Source organism: Anas platyrhynchos, chromosome 2, assembly GCF_047663525.1.
Source record: "Anas platyrhynchos isolate ZD024472 breed Pekin duck chromosome 2, IASCAAS_PekinDuck_T2T, whole genome shotgun sequence".
In the NCBI taxonomy this organism is placed as follows: Eukaryota; Metazoa; Chordata; class Aves; order Anseriformes; family Anatidae; genus Anas; species Anas platyrhynchos.
Window position 1 is genome coordinate 113,149,373 of NC_092588.1, and position 22,334 is coordinate 113,171,706.

Genomic DNA, 22,334 nt, shown 5'->3' on the forward strand with positions numbered 1-22,334 from the left:
GGGTTATTAGTGCTCTTTTGAGGCTCCAAAGTAGTAACTAGTTTTATTCTGTTAAATGTGCCATGCTATATTCTTAATTTTTCTTGGTGATGTAGCTATGCTACAAAAAGGGAAGAAAAACATGCATATAATTCCAATTTGTAAAATAAAAAAGAATTGAGTAGAGGGTTGGCATTTACTGTTTATATGAGACCGCTTGACTTTATTTTTGCCCAAGGCAAAGCTCAAGGCAGAAAACATGATGGAGGTTGCTGCAGGGGGGAAAGTAAGAGAAATATCTTTTTTCATCTTTTTTTGAGATCTTTATTGGCTACAGATTGTGATTAATAGAGGAAGAGTCTAGATGCATTTTAACATCTTCAAATCTTCAGGTGATCAAGAGCATACAACTATGTTTGTATTGTGAACTATTTGGAGCTCATAATTAGAGTAAAATGTTGTTCTAAGCACATTAGTCAGAAGCTATTTAATTATAAATTTATTAATGGAAGACTTACTATTTTTGAACATTCGATGTAGGAGAACTAAAAGGAGATATCCATAAGACGCTAATTAATTCTTATGGAATTAAATCAATTCTTAGTCCTGAAACATGTCAAAATTTTCTTAATAATTTATATTAATATACTTTTAGCGAAAAAAAAAAAGTATAAAAATACATTTCCCATGCAGTTGCTTGAATTAATACTTCTGTAAACTTGAAGTTATGTCTAGGCGAACCAAGCACAGATTTCTACAGTTGCTGTCTGCGAAGGTGCTAGATGTTTGTAATGGACTTGCTTAAGTATTCATGCTTGTTTGTGTGAGTACAGTGCATACATGCAATTACAAGTTCCTCTGTTTCATGTGTGGCTGCCTCAGCTTTCTTGAACAGCACCATTTGTAGAATCAAAAATATCAATAAATACACAAAGTATTTAATAATATATGGGAACAAGAGAACAACTTACTGCTCACTATTTTGCTGCTTTTTTACTACTCTTGTAGCAACCCTCTTCTTATCCTCTGTAACTTTACAAGTCACTCCTCTGTTTTGGAAAACAATGTTGCAGCATCTAAAACTGGCTAGTTAAAATCAAATTACTGTTAGACATCTGTTTGCAAGAGATTGTAGTTTTTTAAGGAAAGAATAATCAGATACAAAAACAAGTTCTTGTGCCAGATGCTTTGAATGCAAGGGTAAAAGAGAAATGAGCAAAGGAAAACTGAGAGAGAAGGATTTTAAGGTAATCAATGTAATTTATGGTGTACCTTTTAAATATTTGTTTCAAAACATGTAAGACTGTTGAAGCAGATGTATCCACAATGACAGTATATCAGACTTCTAAGCCTCTTATTATTTAGTGAAAAAGTAGATTTCACCATCTTTAGCAGAAAATGTTACATACAAATAAATTGATTTCATGATTTTTTATTAAAAGATTTATGCAATGTCATCAAACTGACTGAGAATATAACCAAATGTCTCTGTTTTGTTTGCTTTTTAAACATGTTTGAAGCTGTAAGACTTTAGGATGTAATGTACCTCTGGAGGTCATCTAATCCAAGCTCCTGCTCAAAGCAGGTCTCAATAGATGAGATTACTCTAGGGACACGTCCATTTGACTCTTGAAAACATCTGAGTGGAGGTCCAATGGCCTCCCTCGTCAACCTATCTCATAGTGGACTACTCTCACTGGAAAAAAAAGTATATAATTGGAATTTCTCTTGTTACAAATTGTGGCTGTTGTCTCTGGGGACTGAACAGCTCTCTCAGCCTCTCCTTGTATCTCTTACATTCCAGCACCTCTGTGATGAGAATCTAAATGGCACTATGGACAAGAGGAGGGCACTGAATATTGTATGCCTTGATTTTAGGAAGTCCTTTGACACACTCTGCCACACTCCCCTTGTCACCAAATTGGTGAGATATGGACTGGGTGAATGGAAGATGAGAGGTGGGGGAAAATTTGCTCGAGTGATAAGCACAAAGTCCAGCTGGAAGCAGTGTCCCTAAGAGGACAATACTGTTTAATGTCTTCAGGAATGGCCGAAGTATATTCTCAGCAGGTTAGTGGAAAACAGCAAATGGATGGTAGAGGGGAGCAGCAGCAACAGGCTGGATGGCAGGGCTGCTATTCAGAAGGACCTGAGCAGACAGGAGAAATGGGCTGATGGGGAGCAAAAAGTCATTAAGAGGACTTTTAAGATGCTAGAGTAGAAGACTGAGAAATTATTTTATCAGTAAGGGATCACAAGTTCAGTTTCAGTGGACTTCAGCGCTTCTAGCACAAGGTGGAATTTGACTTTGAGTTCAGGCAAACAACAAGTGTGTTCAGTGGTGTGTCAAAATGAGAAAATTGGTGTACTCCTAAATAAGTCAATGAGCCCAATCAGACATGTTTTTACTTGGTATAATGTTGCAGTTTCTCAAAACCCGTGTAATAAATATTTCAGTATTTATTTACTAATATTTTCCAACAACTGTTTCTAATAACGACATAACATTTCTCTTCCAGGTATCCGTGTCTAAAGTTCAACTTCCAACTATTTGTGTGCAGTTTCTAAAATAGCAGGGTCTTGATTTACACAGCTGCAGGTGTTAGTTCCTACAGCAATTAAGATTATTTAATGTACGTATTCTCAAAACAGACTTCAAAGATTTTTCAGGGCTCTTGTCCTTGTTTGCCTTGTTAAAGTTTACCTCTGTGGTCAGTGGGCATTCCTGTGTCAGAAAGTCGTGAAACATGAAGGATATTCTAATTTAATATTATGTACGTAATGCTAACATGGCTACCTTTTTCCTTCCATCCATTTTACTTAGTTTATTGCTCTTTCCAACTACCTGAAAGGAGGGTGTGGGGAGCTGGGGGTCGGCCTCTCACAGGTAACTGGTGATAGGACTAGAGGGAATGGCCTCAAGTTGTGACAGAGGAGGTTTAGTTTGGAAATGAGGAGACATTTCTGCTCAGAAAGAGCAGTCAGGCATTGGAACAGGTTGCCCAGGGAGGTGGTGGAGTCCCCATCCCTGGGGGTGTTTGAGGAAAGGCTGGATGTGGTACACAGGGACATGGTTTAGTGGGTGACATTGGTGATAGGGTGATGGGTGGACCAAATGATCTTGAGGGTGTTTTCCAACCCTAACGATTCCTTTGCTAAAGTTACCCGTGTCTCCTTCACCATAAATATATTATCCCATTTCTTACTTAAATCTCCTCATTGACTCTACTTATATTTTTTGCTTTTTTCTATCACATTGAATGTTCAACCTACTTTTAACTCAGTGAGATCTCAACTTTACTTTTGCCCCTCTTCACGCTTACGTTCAGTCAATCCTCTTGTGTCTGCTTCCACGTGTTTTCTCCCGTATGTTTGATTCTCTCTCCCCTCAGATCTTCTTAAGCATTTTTTTTGATAGCGCCCATGGAACTGATAGTCCTTCCCAGATCCAGACTGCTTTTTCATGTCGTTTTTAACTTGTCTCACTTTGGCTTGGATTATGTTGCTGTGGCCTCATCCTTCCCTGAGACTGTCATGCTGGACAGTGGAGTCAGAGACTGTGTGTAGGACTCCTTTTAAACCCGTGTGAAAGCAGCAAAGAACTATTGAAACAGTTTTCAGGAGCTTGGTGTCTGCCCCTTTCTGCTTAAAAATGACACGTAAATACAGGATACAGTTATAAACAGTTTTAGCAATTGCTTTGTAGAACCTGGAAAAAAACAAACCAAAAAGAAGAAAAAAACAAATATCATGATACAGGCAATACAACTGCCTGGATAAATTAATGAATACAACCATAGCTAATTTACTGTCTTTTAGAAAGTACATAACCCTCTCATTTTAAGAAAGGCTGTGGAGAAACTATTTGAACCAGAAATAGTGAATGAGGTTACAAAGGTTAGTTTTCTTTCTCTTAATGTGTTTTTCAAGGTACTGTGTAAGCAGGATTTTTAATAAATTAGATTGTATCAATAAGTTATAATGGTGGACCTTTCTCTCTTTTATGTGGTCCTCTTCCTTTATGAGGGAGTAAGATATAAATCAAAGATTTTTGGTTCTGAACTGATAAGAACTTTTAATAATAAAAGGTAACTTTAAAAACTATCTTCCAATATGTAATATAAGGCAATAATAAATATAAGGCAACTGTATAAATGATTTATAATCATCTGCTAGACAGAGCAGTTCATTTACGGTGAATTTGGAGGAGAAAGGAGAATTTGGATGACAAGAGTAGCATTATGGTCTACTTTCTCAGAAAGTATAGGATAAATTATAGTGTAAAAGTGATAGTCTGAATCATATATATTCTCACTTTTATTTCTTCTTTATGTATCAGTTTTCTGCTTTACTGACAGAATTGCCTATAATGTAATAGTAGCAGTCTAAATCACACATATTATCACTTCTGTTTCTTCTTTAGGTATCAGTTCTCTAGTTTACTGACAGAATGTTTTTTATTTTTTCCACAAAAGGTACTTAAAATGTTATTTCTACACGTTCCTTCTTTGTGGAGGCTTTTTATTGCAAATTGTTGCCAAATTAAGATTTAATTCTTGAAGTTGTGAATGCTTAGGATGCTACAGCTTTGCTTTATTAAATTATGTTTGTAATTTCTTTTTATTCTGTATGTAGTCTTAGATGAAAGGAAGAACTATATGGAAGTTGATTTAGAATATTGATGGAATGCATTGTTACTTCCTGATTTTTTCAGTCAGCTTTTCCAACATTTCTTTATCAGCATTACATTTTTACTAAAATGCATGTATCTATATATAGTACAATATGGAAAAACTAATATTTTTTTTAACTTCAGTTTTAAATGAGGTTAAGATATTTTTATGTAGTATTGTTGTTTAATGTAGGACCTCCCAGACTACTAGTGCAGTGTTAGCTTTTTCACAATCAAAAATCTATATATCCAGGTCATTTCAAAAAATGAAGGTAGATCCTTTGATAACTTTGATTTGTTTATTTCTGTGTCACAATTGGAATAGAAAGGCTTAGAAAATAGAAAAGAAATTCTCTTTTAGCAGTTTACATCTGTTTACTGTTCTGATATTTTGCTTTTATACAGAGGGTCCTTTTGACTGAACATCCGTGACCAACTGAAAACAGACACATATGCAAATGTTCAACATGGCTAAAAATTAGAAGCTCTATCTTTAAGTGCAATTTGTAAAACTAGTTGAAATCTAAAATGAGTGAAAGTATAGCGCGTCTTTTTGATATGGTTTTATTCATGGATTTAGATTTGATGCAGTTCATGATATAGTCAAAAGTAATAGTTACATACAATCTCTTTACTTGTATTTTGAAGATACTTTTTTTTTTTTTTTTCTTTCCCCGCACTAACATATCTTATGTCCAGATAACTTGACAGGCTGCCTCCTATAGTTAAGAGGTCAAATATTAGTTTAGGTCAGGCTTTCCTTCTAGAGAGCTAATTAAGCAGAAAATGGTGCAAGTCTTAATTATTTAGGCAGTGCTCAGGAATAGATCTCAAGAGAGTGAAGATGGACAATCACATGTGACAATAAATGGAATTATTATGACAGCCTCACTGAGGTTTTAGAGCATTGTGATCACATATAACCTTTTTCTAGTCAACGAATTAAGACTATGTACTGCATTTATTAATTGTTGCTGCCTGTTCAAAGTATCAGTGGAGCCTCAGTCAGTGTTCCTAATGATCACTTGCTTTGTAAGAGAGATTGAACTTGACTGTTAACTTTTCAATTATGTTTTTCAAATGCATATAATTAATATGATAAATCGGTGTTTTTTGTTTTTGTTTTTACCTTACCTGTAAGAAAGAAAGAAAAAAAGACTGAAATTCAGAAGTTTAATACACAGAAAAAGATATAACATTAACATTATATAAAATAATATATAAAATTATATAAAAAAGTTCTCAGAAGCTTAGTTTTGGTGAATGAGTACAGGTATTTAGGTATTTAATAGACTGAGATGATTCAGTATGTTGCAGTAATAAGAACTATGTAAAACCAGAGAAATCTAAACCCCCTTTGCTTTCATGGCTGTAAATCAGAAGTAAGTAGGAGTCAGAGTTTTATAGTAGAGCATAATTGGTTTAGATGGGAATTGGTTCTGATATTTCTCTTACGTATTTTGAGTAGAGCTATAGTTCTTTAGAAGAACATGAAGGATTAGATTTAAAATGAACAATAAAAAAATTTTAACAGCACTATACCAGAGTTTCCAAACATTCCTACATCAGTGTCTATACTTTAGAATAAGTGTTTCTGTAGGAGGAGGAATGGGTATTGAATATATTTTTAGTGAAGTGGATGTTCTCCACTTCTGGATGGCTTTTGTACCACTTTCTGAAAGGCTTCATTATCATTGCTCACAGTTGTTGGTGGGTCTGATTGTGAAGATAAATGTCAAAAATCCAAAGGGTAGTAGTAGGATAATGTGGAGATTAGTATAAGAAAGAACTCCATTAGATGTTATGATGAATTATTTGTGAAGCTGGACTCTGAGGTAGACTTGACAAATTAAATTGGTTGTCCTCATATTAAAATTCACTCTTGCTGAACTCATGAGTGCTATTTAAGACATTGTTGAAAGACTTCACTTATTCACAATTAAAGATGGAAATAAGATGAGGCAATGGACAGCCAAAATACACTAGGAATGAATCTTCTAGTTTTGTTAAGGTAAAAGTTAAGTGAAAGCAGAGTCAAGAAAAAAAAAGTAAAGATTGCTTTGAAGTGATCTGTACTATGCTTCCACTTGGGTCAGTAACAGTAATGTTGAGGAAAAATGACTGCCATGTGATGTCTGTGATACGCTGATGTCTTGTCCTTACTCTAACACATTTTTTATTCAATAGAGAAACGGTAGTGTGTATAGTATTACATAGATATGTAAGCTATATTTGTAGACTGTTTGTGAATGCATAAATAACTAAATAACTTTTATTTTTTATTACAGAATCACTTAGTGTCTTTCCAAAATGATTTTGCAAATAAAATGATTTGATTAGTCCTAAAAATAGCTTGAAGGATTGAGAATCTCTTAGGGAAATTTAGGAATTACTCTAGTAAATGGGACCCAATAATTTATCTTAAATAATGGTCAGCTTTGCCTCTTTCAGAATCTGAAGAAAAGGGCATTTTGGAATAACCTGACTTGTAAGAAGGCTTTTTCTTTATTCCAGAAAAATTGTGGTTGTTTTAAATAAAGAAAGTTTACTTTATTTAATTTGATTTTTTTCCTAATGTAACTGTATGTCTCAAAATCATGCTATTCAGAGACTATTGTAGTGATGAGTTTTGGTACAAACACACATTCATTCATAAAGCACTGATCATGAAACACCTCTAATGTAACAAAGGCTTTTCATTTTTTTAGTGGCTACATTTAATTTGGGGTGATCATTTGAAGCAGAAAGATTTTGTATTAAATTATACTTGTATTAAATGTTGTCTTTACAGTAGGAGAGAATGTGGGGGGTGTACAATTTGTAAACATGTTCTTGTCACAAGTAGAGGTTTCTTATGAAATAACTTTGCCAAATATCAAATAATAGTAAGAAATCACACTGAGAAAATACACACTAAATAAAACATGGCCTCAAAACAAATCAGAGACATTACAAATATTTATATGTAAGTCTTTTCTTTCCCCTTATTCCTATAGGAAGACCGAGTAGTGAACCATTTGGCAGCAAAGATCATTGAAAATGTTTGCACTACTCTCTCTTGCTATGCACAAGGATTTATTACAGGAGAAATTGGACCTGTCTTATGGTACCTTTTCACACATTCTACAATAGATTCTTTGAAGATAACTGCTATTTCGGTAAGAAATGTCCTTTCATTATATAGAAATGTTTGGTGTTTTACTTTGAAAAATTTTTGTATTGAAACGGGTGTTTTTTTGTTGTTGTTTTGTTGTGAGCATGTTTTCTGTGTATGCATTTCATATTATATTGAAATGTACTTACAAACAACTGAAAAGTACACATATTGCAGTCCAGTTTGATTATGTTTTTCTTACTCTTACTTGATATAAGAATAGGCCAATGGAAACTGCCTAAAAGGGCTAAAAGATGGTTCAGGGAGATTTATCAGTTAGTCACCTTGCAGCATTTTGATTCAAATTCATATTCCTCTTTGTGGTAATATATTATGAAGATCTTGCCCTTGTTCATGTTTTTCTACATTCCCTGAGGTACCCTGTAATTGAAACCTAATACATCCACCCATGTTGAAAACAAATGTATTGAAAGTTCTTGTAATTAATCATTTTCTTGAGCATATGTTTTCTTTTGCTGGTAATCATGACTTGTGTTTGAGAAGTTTAATTTTTCAAGGAATCAGTAAAATCCTTGCATCAAAATTTGTTTTTAATGATATATTTTAACTGAAGACATTTGAAATCATCTTATTACTTTCTGAACAGTTGTTGAAGCTAGTCTTTGCCCTGAAGAATTTATAAGTTAATATAGGATGATTGTAAGACAAAGAGCTATGGCATGTGATTAGAAGGTTGTAATAAAAAGATTTGTGAGGTAGAGAGTATTTAGAAGGGCTGTGAGTTTAACCATATGTCTTGTTTATTGAACAAAAGCCTTGGCCACCAATACAGGTAATCTTTCAGGGCTGAACAGTAAATTGACTTATTTTAAATGAAATGTGATAACTGGATGCTGATTTCCTGAGTTGCGCTTAGGCTCACTAATGAATTTGTTTGGGCTTCCCTGATGGAAAATGGTAAAGTTGCTGCTTCACTAGCATGCACTTTGATACATGTAGCACTAAGGCAATAAATGAGAGAGAATTAAAAGCATCTTTTGACTGTGGCTGGTGAAATAAATTATAGAAAAATAAAAAAAATAGATAATATATGTGTATGTATTAGATGCTGAACCTCAACATGTGTTTTTGGCAAATACTTACATGGAAAATAAACTGCTCAAACACTGGGAAAATGTGTTGTCCTTTCAGAACAGTATATTTTATTTAGTAAAATACATGTTACAGAGGCCTTTGTTCTGGGACATCTGAATTTTTGTAAAAGCTTGGTCTTAAGACTATTATGAGTAGAGGATTACCAGTCTTTAAAAATGTGAAATACACATGTAACATCTATACAGAACATTTGTATCTTAAACCTGCTTGTGAATCTGTCTTTTAAGCTGATTTTACAGAAAGGTTCTTTTTTGAGACCTTAACCATTTGACGTGTGAATTTTATGCATTCATTATGACTGTATATATGAGGAAAGACTGGAGATTAGAGTTATGATTTCCTTTACTTATTAAGTATTTAAATAAGTCTTCTCAATCTGTTCTTGTAGCACTACATTGCCATAAGGGCTGCTTTCTGTCTTGTGCTTTCAGTTCTTGTCAGTCATTAGACTGGGCAGTTGTTATTTTCTTGTTACTAAATCATAGCTCTTTTTCTCTCATTCAGCTTCTCCTTGAATTTTACCTTCTGATTCTCTGCTATCCACATGAAAAATTTTGCTACAGAAATTACCAGTCCCTTGATTTCTACACTAGACTCCTCTGTTAGGGGCTAGTTGAACAGTTGCACCTATTTTGTGTACTACAGGGAGCAGTGTATTTCAGAGAACTACATTCAGCCACTGATGAAGCAAAATCATTAAAGGAAATGTCAGTGGGCTTTCTTTACCCCCCCCATTGAAAAGTCAGTTTCTTCTTGGATTATATACTGCACTTGAGGAAGGCAAGAGCTTTTGTCTGCTCAGAAAGATGCAGGAGTTACTTCGGTTTCTCAGAAGACTCTTCTTATCAGTGAAGACCCATTAGAGTGTTTTGTAGCTGTCAGCTCAGAAATCAGTGTCATTACTGCCATGTTATTTGCCCTCAGGTGAAGTTTGTGGTCACTGTGAGAAGGGAGGGTTGTTGTTTGTCCCTGTCTATCCTCAGCCTCTTTGAGATCCCATACAGCCCATCCTCTCCTAAGACTGTAAGGTTGAAGTGAACCATGGATAGATGTTTTCTTTGCCAGAGTATTTATGCCATGGGTAGCTAGCCTGTCTTGAGCACTAATGGAGTTGCTGTTTATTGTGTAATGTCTGATGTCAAGAGCCTCACACATTTTATATGGAAAGAGGGAAAAATGTTTAAGAGGAAGCTAAAACCTGAACTGTGTATTGTAGCCTAGATGATTTCCCCCCTCCCCGCTTTCTTTTTTTGAGTATCCATCAATAGCTACTACTATTTACTAGTCAGAGAGGCTATTTTAACTGCTCAGTTCAGTCCATCAGTGCTGGCATTTCTGTGGTCTTTTCCAAGTGAGGAGGTTGAAAGTATCAGAGGTTTTGGGTTGCTCTGCTCAGTTCCTTTACCTCAACACTGCAGCTGTGATAGAGTAAAGTGATCTGGATGGGCTCCTTACTCAAGCAGGTATGTTAAATGCAGTGACATGTATCGTATGTTACCGTATTTAAATTGTTCTTCAGAATTGAGTCATCTGGCATTCCTGGGTTGGCTCTCATTAGCCTTGCAACGATTGTCTCATTTTTGCCAAGCTCTTGCCCCTTGATTTTTTTTTTTTTTTTTTTTAAACTTTAGTTTTTTACTTTTCATCCAAATTCAAAGACAGTTGTCAAAGTTTACTTGTCCTCAGGAACTACTCTGCAAGCCCTCTTATATGTGACATATGTTAGTACCAAGCTGTGGTTTTTAAGAGGTCATGATAGCTGCAGTTACCAGGATTCTCTAAATTAACTCAGATGATATGATAGATGTCCTTTCTATTAATTTTTGTCTGTCAAGCCCGTTTTTTTTTTAGCAGTGCATGCTTTAGGGTCCAGAGCAGCAGTTTAAAGTGATTACCAAGTGGTGTCTGCACACTGAATTCTGCTGATGCAAAAATTTCCTCAACATCTTGTGCTTGAATACGTGCAAATCGGCAGTATAAATGCACATAAGGAGTATATAAGGAAAAACAAACAAACAAAACCCACCACCTGTTTCCAACACATTTTTTTCCTCTGAAGGCAGCAGGCTCACTGCAGAATCAACCCTTTCCCTTGGGTAGTTACTGAGGCTGCAGTCTTGCTAGAGGTAGGGGCTAGCTCCAGGTAAACATATTGGGGAGATCTGAACGAAAGCATCAGGAGAGGGACTAAAAGAGAATGAGACATTCAGTCTTCTACATCGGTGGTCCAACTGCTCAATTTCTTGTTTTTCTTGTCTTGATGGAAATTATGGCTGTTTATGTAGCAGATTCTGACTTCTTCCACACAGATCATTTCACCCAAGTGCGCTTCTTGTCTGAAGTTGTTCCTGGGTTTTCCCATTGCTCTTCTGGGGATTGTGCCCTTTATTGAAAGTCTGAGGTATAACGACTTTGTATTGCATATGAAATGAGTTGGACCAGTAGGTTCCTAAAGTAAAACATATTAAGATGGTCCTCTAATCCTTTTGCTTCTTTGTAGCAAAACACCAAAGGAACAAGAGGGTGAACTTGGATTTATTGGATTTATTAATAAAGACCTGATATAAATCATGGTTATGTATTAATACTGCTGGGGTGTTTGGGCATTTAATTATTTACTTTAGTAAATACTCAGATAACCACTTGATATTGAAATCTATCACAGGTAGATCTTTTTACAGCTGAAGTTTATGGAGATTTAAGTAACAAACTATTTTTTTTACATAGCATACGAATGTATTCTCAGGTTATAGTGTACTATACAGTTTCTATGTTCTTTAAATATCATTGTAACATGCTGTTGCCATAGTTATGTAGACATTTTTTTATTCTGCATGACCATGTAAATTAAAATCAACAGTATTATATTATGTTTTATTATGCAATCATTCCTGCCTTGTTTAAATGTATCCTGAAGAATATTCTTGACTGACATGAATATCCACATATAAAAATACATCTCTGTTAAAAATACATGTGCTGTATCTTTACCTAGAGCTAGCAGGCTGTCTGCAAAGTCTATCAGCAGTGGGGCACTAAGGAGTTTTACTTATGATTGTTTCAAACAGTAAAAAAGATATATCTAGAAAATTTTAAGTCTTTAGTCTCTGGAGTCAAGAAATGACACTTTTCGTTGTCCTACCTGTCAGAGGTGGCAAATGGGGATTATGTCTCAGTATTTTTGCTCACTTTGGAGTCCAGCCTGCCTCAGGTAAATATCACAGATTTTGCCTGTAGGAAAATTATATCTTTTATTGTTTGCTAGACAATAATTCGAGAAGATGCCAAAGTGACATTTTGACAAGCTTAGCAGCAAGAAGAATATTTTCTTTCTAGTATATTGGAAGTTATATCCTCATTTTTTAAAAAAATAATTTATTTAATTTTAAAGAAATAGCTTCTTTTGCTGGGGAAGAAGTAACTACTTGAAATATAAGCCACTTAAATGGAAAAAAAAAATTGGGAGAGCTCAACGCTGTTGTTTTGTTTCTTGTTTTTCCTTAAATAATTGATGCTGAATAGTTTCTTTCAGAGACTTGGGTAGTCTCTGAAAGTTACCAATGTGGTAAACATGCAAGACCAGGAGGCAATGGATGAGGCACAGATGGCGTTAGGGTTGGAGCTGCTGGGAGAAAAGCTGTAGCCTTAAGGCTATGCAGAGAGCAAGGACAGAAGTTCATTCTAGGAGAGGCTCTGCCAATGCCTTTCTCTCACTGTGATCATTTCTTGTTCAAAGACTGCTGCTGAGAGAGGAGGATGGCGTGAAGTCTTCTCTTACCTATTCTAATCGTTTCCTGATCCTTGCTCTACTGCCTTTTTGCCTTTCTTCATTTGTTTTCTCCAGATGCAGATCTACTTAAGTGATTTTTAGGAGAATGTCTTCTATGCCCCACTGAGCTCTCTTCTGCTTTTTGGATGAAGTGTTGATTTCACTCATTCAACATAGCTCTCAGTGACATACTAGCCAATGGGAGTTTAAAGCTTCACCCCCGTTGGTCAGCTGGACCTTTTCTGCTTTCTCTAAAACAGTCCTAGGAGACAGTCATATCTCTCCTGTGAGGTTTGCTTGCAGGTGATCTTGATGGCCTTGTGGCCATGGTCACCCTATTTTGAGTAGGTCCATAGCAAGGAGCCAAGGCATTGGCAACTCTGCATTTGCCATGTTAGCTCACCAACATCGCTCCTAATGCTTTGTCACAGTCTCTCCCCAGGTCCCAACAATTCACTGGTAATACGATCCTCAAGGATACATTTTGTAAATGTTCATACCTTGTGCATGCTCATTTTGAGAACTCAGACTAGAAATGAAGAGCTGGATTGTATCCCTGGGGAAATAGACCATGCTGTAGTAAGAAACTGAAATTGACTGCTTATGGTTTAAGAAAGAAGTAAAAAAAAAAAAAAGGGGAAGGGGGGGGAGAGGAAAAGCTGCAATCGGTAGTGTTCCAGGACCAAAAAGGACAAGGAAAAATAGGGAAGATGAGCAGCATCAATAAAATGTCTGTTTAAAAACATACGTTCTTGGCTTAATATCTTTTTTATTCCTTTTTTTCTCTCCTCTTAAATGAGAGCTCACTGCTGAATGCATGCTGAGTAAGCAGTTTCTAAATATAGCTGGTCAGGAGAGAACAAAGGATTGGTAATTTTGAGTACTTTTCACAGAATAAAGTTGCCTTCAGAGTTTCCTAAAACCAATTCAGATTTTAATGTGAATCAAATAATTAATCCTTTTTCCTATCCTAAAGCTACTCTCAAACCAAAGAAAATGAAACGCTATTTTAAATTTCTGAAGAGTCATATTTTCTTTATCTGGAGACTGCAAAAGCAGTTACAGTGTCTTGAAGGTTGAATTTCCAAAGGAAAAGCTGTGTTGATTTGGAGATTAATCCACCTAGGAGGTCATTTGATAATGTTTGTTATGAAACAGCTAAGTTAGTGTACACTGGACAGTTTGTGCTTACTTCTCTAGAGCACAGTCAGTATCTGCATTTTCTGTTAGAACTGTTTTCCTCACTGACATTTGTAAATCTGCCATTTGGAGAAGAGTTTGTATATTAGCAATACTAAACAGCGCCTCTTAACAAATATCTAGAGCTAAAGTAGTTAAACTGAGGCAAAATGAAACCTGTTTTTGGATGAACTTCAGATAATAAGCTCTTACATCATCAGGTTATGTCCACCACAGGAGTGGAGAGTGTTCACCAGAAAAGAGAGAGAAGAAAGATGCGCACCCTCATGGGGTGTTTCTGTGGTGTGAGCCATCTTAGTATTTTCTACTATATGTGCTTCTTTCTGGCACAGGCTTATCTGATACTGTCTACATTCTCTACTGATTGAAGTCCCAGACGTGGACTATGACAACACATCATCCTCTGGAGAGAGAGAGTAAAATGACTCTGCTTGATGTTGTTGAAAAGATTTCAGTTTCAGCTGCATGGGGTGTGTAGCAATACATTTAGAAGAATTCCAGGTCTTTAAAAAAAAAAAAAAGAGAGAGAGAGAAAGAAAGAGGAAAAAAGTAGCCTTTTCCCCAATGTTTATCTTATGATTGAAATTATGTGAATTCTCCATATTCCTAACCTATTGGAAAAGTTGTTACTATTTTATTCTCTGTTATTTCTTTTGAGATAAAAAATTCATTAAATAGCAGTATTTGTTTGACTTTTGCAGGCTTTATGCAGAATCACTCGGTGTTCACCCAGTGCTTTCCAGAGCGTCATTGAAAAAGTGGGATTAACAGCTGTCCTGAATTCCTTGGCAACTGGAATATGCAAAATTCAGCAGTACATGCTCACCATGTTTTCTGCAATGTTGTCATGCGGGATTCATCTGCAGAGGCTGATTCAAGAAAAGGTTTGGTTTCAGATTAACAATATTCAATGGCATGGAATTTCACTAATGGAAAGTTAAAGATGCCTGTGATAATGCTTTTGTATTTTCAAAATGTTTAACTCAGTATCACTTAGGTATCTGAATAGCTGGAAATTAGGAACAGATCTCTAAATTTACTCAAAAGTAGGAAATGCAGATTTAACATCTTACTTGAAAAAAACATTTTAAAGGCTTAATAATGTCCACCAGAAAATGCTACTTAGAGAAAAATACCACCTTTTAATGTAATATAGATTATATTTATGTTGATGTTATATTTTTGTTTGTTGAAAATATAAATAATGAGGTGCATGGTTTTTCTTGTTTTCTGATTCTCAAGAGCTGGTACTAATGGATATATAAATTGCTACTGCAGTTGGAATTCAGTCGATTTAGAAAACTCTAGCATGACCATAACTGATAATGGCACTAAGGAAAAGCAATAAAAAAAACAATGATGACAGCTACTTGGATGGAACACTCTTAGACATTTAAAAGAGAAATGAGTGTCTTGAGTGAATCTAAAGTTGTACTTTATGCTATCCTTAAAGGACTTTGGCTAGTTTGTACGTGAAATGTCTTGCATTTGGAAATTAGCATTTAAATAGCTGTTGGTTTTCATTTTAATACCACTGAATAAAGTTACTAGTTCTGATGTATGTATAATATAATTTTTGGAAGAGATGATTAAAAGCTTTCCATTTCATTTACCAAAATATTCCATGTTTATAGAAATAGTGTTTAATTTTTGACAGTACTTCTGCACAAGTCGCAAACAAAAGAAATCCATCTCCACTTGGAGAGAATAAAAATTACAAAGAAAATAGGAACTGTAGCTCATGTTTTTATCAGACATTCTGATGAAGTGTGCTGTAACCTGACATTCATCTTGACTATAAAAATACATTAGGCTTTACTTGAGAGATATTCATTTGGTTTCTATAAATATTGTTTTAGCAATAATGTTTAAATGAAAAAAAATAATCTACTGTCTTCCACCAATCTCTTCTTGCAGCCTGAAGTCAGTCATTCTCTTCCTAAAAGTCATTTCTTTCCTTGTCAGAATTGTCAGTGTGCTTTTTGTAAATGCCTGTCAGCTGGCCTTAAGCTTTCCAGAGACACCACTACAACAGTATCAACAAGTGGCAAATTGTCCCGTAATGTCACAGTTTCTAACAGTGCGTCTTGGTGCAAGTTGGTGACATATTCAGGGAAGTCTGTTCAAAGAACATTCACTTAAACATTTGGAGAAAGACAGCGATGTGTAGCAAGCATATGGCTACAGCATGATGCTTTATGTGAAGAATTTGTTGTTTATGTAAGACTTGCATTGCCAAAAGGACTGCCTTTCTGATACGGGGGCTCTTAACTACTTGAATCAAATTTTTGACATATATAAAAATAATCAACTCTGAAGTTCTCCAACCAGTTACAGAAAAAATACAAAGTAATAGTTGAAACTCTGTGACTTTAAAATTGCTGCCTAATCACTAAAAAATTGTCATAAATGTTTTGTGACCAAGTATTGCAATTTTTTAGATTAGAAAATTGAAATATAGATGATATAGGTGTTCTTCTAACAGCATATGTCAAACTAATGACAGAAATTGGATTAGTTCCCAAAGCTGTAACTGAAAAAATATTGCACGTTAAAAACTATTACAAAATGCTGACAAACAGGGTCTAGCTATTTTGCTTCCTCAAATTAGATTGTAGGATTTTGGAAGCAGAAACTGTATTTCTATTGCTCTTGAACAGGATCTAAAAATATAAACCTTCTCCTGAATTGAGCCGCCAGGCACTATCACATTACTAGCAATGTTTTATTGCTAAAAGCTGAATGTAATAATCCATGCACTTTTCAAGATTCTCTGAGCATGACACACAAGTCCGTCCTAATGAAAGAAGGGAAGAAGAAAAAGCAAATGCCTAGTGCCAGTCTCCCAAGTATTTAATCTTTTGTAGAATTATTATGTACTATAGCTTAAGAGGTAGAAGGACCTCAGAGCCATACAGAAAGTAAAGACAGATTTATTACTGTCTTTTTAATAAAATCACAAACCAATATATTAAAATGTGCTTAAAGATACAAATTCAACATAGAAGTCATTTAGCTTTGTGTATATTATCTGGAAACTCCCTTAGCTTACAAGACTTAAGCCTACCTTTTTCTTCTACTCTCTTCAGGAACAAAAATAAAACTAGTTATAATTAAATATTTTAGGTTTATAGTAATAAAACTAAAATAGAAGCCAAAAGAATTAAAAGGAGAAATGCCATTCTTCGGTCACCCGTACTAATATAAATCTTCATAGAATTACTGTAGCTAAAAAGTGGGAATCATCCCTCTCTGATACAGAGCCTTTATATTTTAGTTTCTTGTCTTGAAACCTTGAAAACAAAAAATCTGAAATGATGTTTTTAAAATAAAGTGTGGAAAAAGAACTCAGAATCAAATATCTTTGACAAATGATAGCAGCAGATTAAAAAACAAAAAAGTCTTTCATAGCTTTCATCTGGCTCTCAAGAGTCACCTTTGAATGACTAAAAAACAACTGAGATTTTGTTCAGTGTGCAGAGAAACCATTGGTCCTGGGTGTGGATACTGATGGTACCAGTTACTCCGTGTGCAAATCATACCCTCATGACTCAGCAGCATGATCAGGGTGTCTCTTACTCCAGATTCTCCTGTACCACACTTCAGGACATGAATGGTGAAAGCTAACAGACATGGGCTTTGCAAAAGGATTTTGTAACTTTGAATTATTTTTTATTGTTGTCTTCTGTGTTTGGTTTTTTTTTGTTTGTTTGTTTTAATTTATTGTTATTATATCACCAGGAAGAATCTTAGAACTCTGTATTTTTTACTATACCAAAACCATGTCCATAATAAATATAGCAATACATTGTCACAGTTGCATTGTTTCTTTGCACAGTTAGCCATAGTCTTTTTTTTATATTGGTCATATCCAATTATGGCACTGAAAAATACACATTTATAACATTGCTCTCATATTTCAGGTACCTTTCTCTCAATTCCTTGTCTTTCCCTTAAGTGTAGACAAGTAGCTACTTCTGATGTTGACACTATTGCCAACATCAGTATGAATTAATGAGATATAAGTGTCTTTACCAAAATCTTTCTAACTCTTGACTTACAATATTATGGAGGTATTTGCAATTCATAGGAAGCAAATCTGAAAATACAGAAGAATACAACAAATAATTGCCAGAGCAATTTCAGAGTTTCTTCTGCAGTGAAATAGTGGTCTGTATTCCCCTTGTGCAACCAATTAAAAACTTAATTGCTTTTCATGATTTAGTTTGAATTGGCTTTGCAGCATTACCAAGAATGTAGGTTATAAAATTATGATCTTGTTGCAATAGAGTGTGCTCGGTTGTCATGAAAAGTGTCCTTACCCTTCAGAATCTCCATGGATACATCAAACAGTTGCAAGGAAGGAAGAACAATAAAACAGTGAAACAATTAATAATTAATGTACTAGTATTTCAGCAATTTTGGGCTTTTCTGATGTATTGAGTTCTGTAGGTCAGCAAAGATGTGCTGCAGATATTCTTTGGATAATCTATTGCTGTTTTGCAGTGCTCAGACCAGCTAAAATAAAAAATAAAGAAAGAAAGAAAGTTGCATATATGTCTTAAGCCAGATCATTAGAGCATTCTCAGATGAGCTTGATGTAACTGATTTTAATTGACAATGCTGTTTTAACCCATGGTAACTCCAACAAGTAAGAGCAAAATGTTCTTGCTTTCCAGAGGTGTTTAATCTTTCTATATATATGAGAACATTTGATCTTATTTGTGCTGAAATACATATATTCTGAAAAACTATCAGCTGTCCTTTAAAATAAATATGTTAAAATATACTTAAGGCAAGATATTTTTTAATGATTGTTAGTCCATTTTGGACATACTACTGTAGATAGTGTTTGTATGCTGTAGCTTTTGAGAAGTTGTACAGAGCAGCTTTTCACTGGGCCAGTCTCTCTTGGACAAAATTTATTTAGTTGTGTTTTATGGATTTTGTTTGCTTTAAGTATGGCATGAAAAGTATTGATACCCATACTAACAAGAAATGCAAATAAAATTAGGAAAATTTAAATGGATACGGTGATAAAATACAATGTAATTAACCCTTTTCCATAGGATAATATTAACGCTTTTGTGTTTATTCCCACCAAGGAATTTGTGACTACAATTACACGTTTACTTGAAAGTCCTTCAACTTTCATACGAGCAAAAGCCTTTCTGGTCCTGTTACAAGTTTTAATTAATAACAGGGAGATGTTGCTACTCAGTTGTCAAGCAAGGTAAGGTGTTACTGGAACTTAAAATTAGAGATGCAATGCTTATTTTCAAAGTTGTACCTGAAATACTTTAAATGTTTAGTATTTTTGAGTGAGTGTATTAGGAATCAACTATTTTCTGTGCAATATGAATCCCTTTGTTTACAAGAATATCACAAAAAAAAGTTCTCTCTTTTGTCATCAGGTGATGATCGCTCACAAGGGGAAGCTACTTTGGCTTATAGGGGGAGCCTTTTAAAGGAACTTGTGGTCCTTGATAGCAATAGCAAGAAGCAGATTTTGCTTTGAGGGTCATTGGGTAAATTAAGATATGAAAATAAAGGAATGACAGAAGTTCAGATGAGAGAGAGCACAAGGAGAAAAAGCATGAAGAAAGGATGTAAATATAGCACTGGTTAGCACGTTCAAATGTGGAGTGACAGAGACTATAAGAAATGTTAGGAAAGCAACATGCATGTGGCTTGATGTAAGTGAAAGGAAAAGAAAAACTGAGACCTGTATTGCAAATGTAGAGATAGAGACTGAAGGTAATCTCTAATACAGAAACAATTTCCTTGCTTTATCTTAAAAATAGTTACACTAAGTTTGAAGACAAAACAAGGTAGATAAGGAAAAAAAGTTTAAATCCTTATTTCTAGGTAGCTTAGGTACAAATTCAGTACCCGTGTTTTTAACCTATACATCAATTTTGGGGTGTCATTATATGACTGGAAAAGAATAACAAAGTACTTTAAAAATAAAAAATGTCATGGGGAACAAAGTGTTCTAAACACATAGCTGACTTCAGTAGTATGGAAGACTCTGGAACAAATACTGAAGGAAAAACTGGAGGGTGTGGGAGATAATCTTTTAGTAGAAATAATGGAAATAAACTGCTCTGTGCACGTGAGTTATGTAATAGCTGCATGCCTAACCTTCAGATGGTTATACTTGATGATCAAGATTGCCTTTTTATTTCTATTTTCTTGTATGTTTCATGATGTATAATAAAAAAGCATCTTTGACAGACCATCATGAAAAAAGTAAAATATCTTTGGAGGGAGAATATTATAATAATAATTTAAGGCGTAGATAATGACAGAACAGTATTTTCTGTCTAATAGTAGTTCCCAGTCTACACCTTGGTGACAATTTCGTCTGATCTCTTCTTTAGCTTCCTAGACAGCAGCCATTTGACTTCCCACAAAATATTTCACAAATCAATCTTTGTGGGTGAAAATGAAGAGATTTCCCATTTTATTTTTAAAAATTCTCTATGTTAAGTTCCTCCTCCTCCTTTCTCCCAGATTTTATTGCTGAGAATGATGCCATATGGTATAGGGTATCCCTTTGGTCAGTTGGGGTCAGCTGTCCTGGCTGTGTCCTTCTCACAGCTTCTTGTGCTTCCCCAGCTTCCTTGCTAGGGGTGCAGTGTGAGAAACAGAGAAGGCCTCGATGCTGTGTAAGCACTGCTCAGCAATAGTGAAAACCCGAGTGTGTTATCAATGCATAAATCCTAAACATAGCACCACTATGATGAAGGAAATTAACTCCATCCCAGACAAAATCAGTACATTGTTGTGATGACAACACAAGATGTCACAATGTTGCTGTTTTACTTTAAAAGCATGGTTATTTTAAAATAAGAACATTTTAGAAGTGGTGATATAATTGCTCTACTCATTTTTGTTATAACTTATTAATGAACAAAAAGGAGGATCTTAACATTCCTTGTTTAAATAAGAAGTCTTATAAGTAAAAATGCAATATAAAGTAAAACCCTGGATTTTTCTACTAAAAATATAGTAAAGGCATTAACAATTGCTAACAGATGCAGAGGGATTTTTTTCATGTTCAAGCTCAGTCCAAAATAGACATGTGGAGTCTGTTCTTATGGGATGAACATGCAATTTATTGTAAGACAGAGATGAATATAAAAGCTGAAATTCACTTAGACATGGTTAGCTACAACAGGCCTTCGCAACTCTAGGTTGAAAGTAGCAACATAGATTCATTCATCTGAATTATAGGCCAACTTAGTCTAGCTATGTGCATTGTAAAACAGTGTAGCTTTTAACCAGAATTTTTCTCTGCCAACTGTCCCAACCTCCCAAAGATTTTTAGTTTTCACATCTTCTATATGCTCTCAGAGAAAAAGCTTTACCCGGAGACTTATTGCAATCTCAGGTCTCGCGTAGCCTATTGACCTTTCAATTCTAAGTTTGGCCCAGAAAACAGTCATTTTGGCTGAGAAAAAGAATAGAAAAGGAAGGCAGAAGGGAACAATTACCCAACAAAAATCCAGCAAGCTTTTATCAAACTAAAAAAAAAAAAAAAAAAAAAGGGTGAAGGGAAGATAGGGATTGAGTCTTCTAACTAGCATGATCCACCCAATGTTGCAACTCCATAAAATAAATGATATATGTGTTTTAAACATCCTTTAAAAATTCTAATCCTTTCATAGTAGCAGAGGTTGACTAAAAATGAATTGGCGGGGTAAATGGACTGTATATGTCCTTAGAGAATGCAAGACTTATCATTTCCTGGCAGGCTCTCAGTATCTGAACGTAGTGTTCTGAAGAACCTCTTGTAGGGAAAAGACTGCTAGTGAGAGACCTCCTGCTTCAAGTTCAGTCATCTGGCAGCCGCTCATCCTAGCAGCACATATACATCCCCCTGTAGTCCCCCCCCACCCCCACCCTATTCAGATGCTGGTAGAATTGTAGCTGAACTTTATAGATGCCTAAAGCTGATTTTTATGGATGTGAGGATAAATGTCACTCAGGTAAGAGAATAAATGAATTTTAGAAAATAGTCTATAAAGAGACCTTCAGAGTTGCAAAGTCAATCCCCTTGATCCAGATCAAAGTCTTTGTTTAATCTATTCTTAAAAAATATTTTTCTCACCATTGGTGAAAAATGGTAGATATCCTATAACTTCTTTTTGCCAGCTGATCTAATTGTTAGGTATTCCTAACACTTAAAAATTCTTGTTGTTTTCTCATTGAAATTTCAGTTCTACAGGCTAAATACAGAAAACACAAAAAGCAATTTAGTCTCTTTAATTTTTTGTATATATGAAGACATCTTACAATTTCTCTGCTTAGTCTTCTGAATTTTAACTATATACCTTTTATTCCTGCTGGTCATTTTTATAAGTGAACAGTTCTAAAGCAGTACATCTTAACCGTTATTATAGATAAGTTAACTCTCTGCAATCCTTCCCTTTTCGATC

General features: G+C 34.9%; 1 protein-coding gene across 6 annotated transcripts in view; it reads left to right on the top strand.

Annotated features, from left to right (window-relative positions):
- Positions 1-22,334, top strand: part of ULK4 (unc-51 like kinase 4) — a 231,653-nt gene that overhangs the window by 47,112 nt on the left and 162,207 nt on the right. For all 6 annotated transcript variants that reach the window (XM_038173765.2, XM_027451164.3, XM_072033362.1 and 3 more), the window contains 3 exons: positions 7,648-7,809; positions 14,592-14,774; positions 18,996-19,123. In XM_038173765.2, coding sequence (XP_038029693.2) covers positions 7,648-7,809; positions 14,592-14,774; positions 18,996-19,123 — 473 coding nt within the window. The remainder of the gene's footprint in view (positions 1-7,647; positions 7,810-14,591; positions 14,775-18,995; positions 19,124-22,334) is intronic.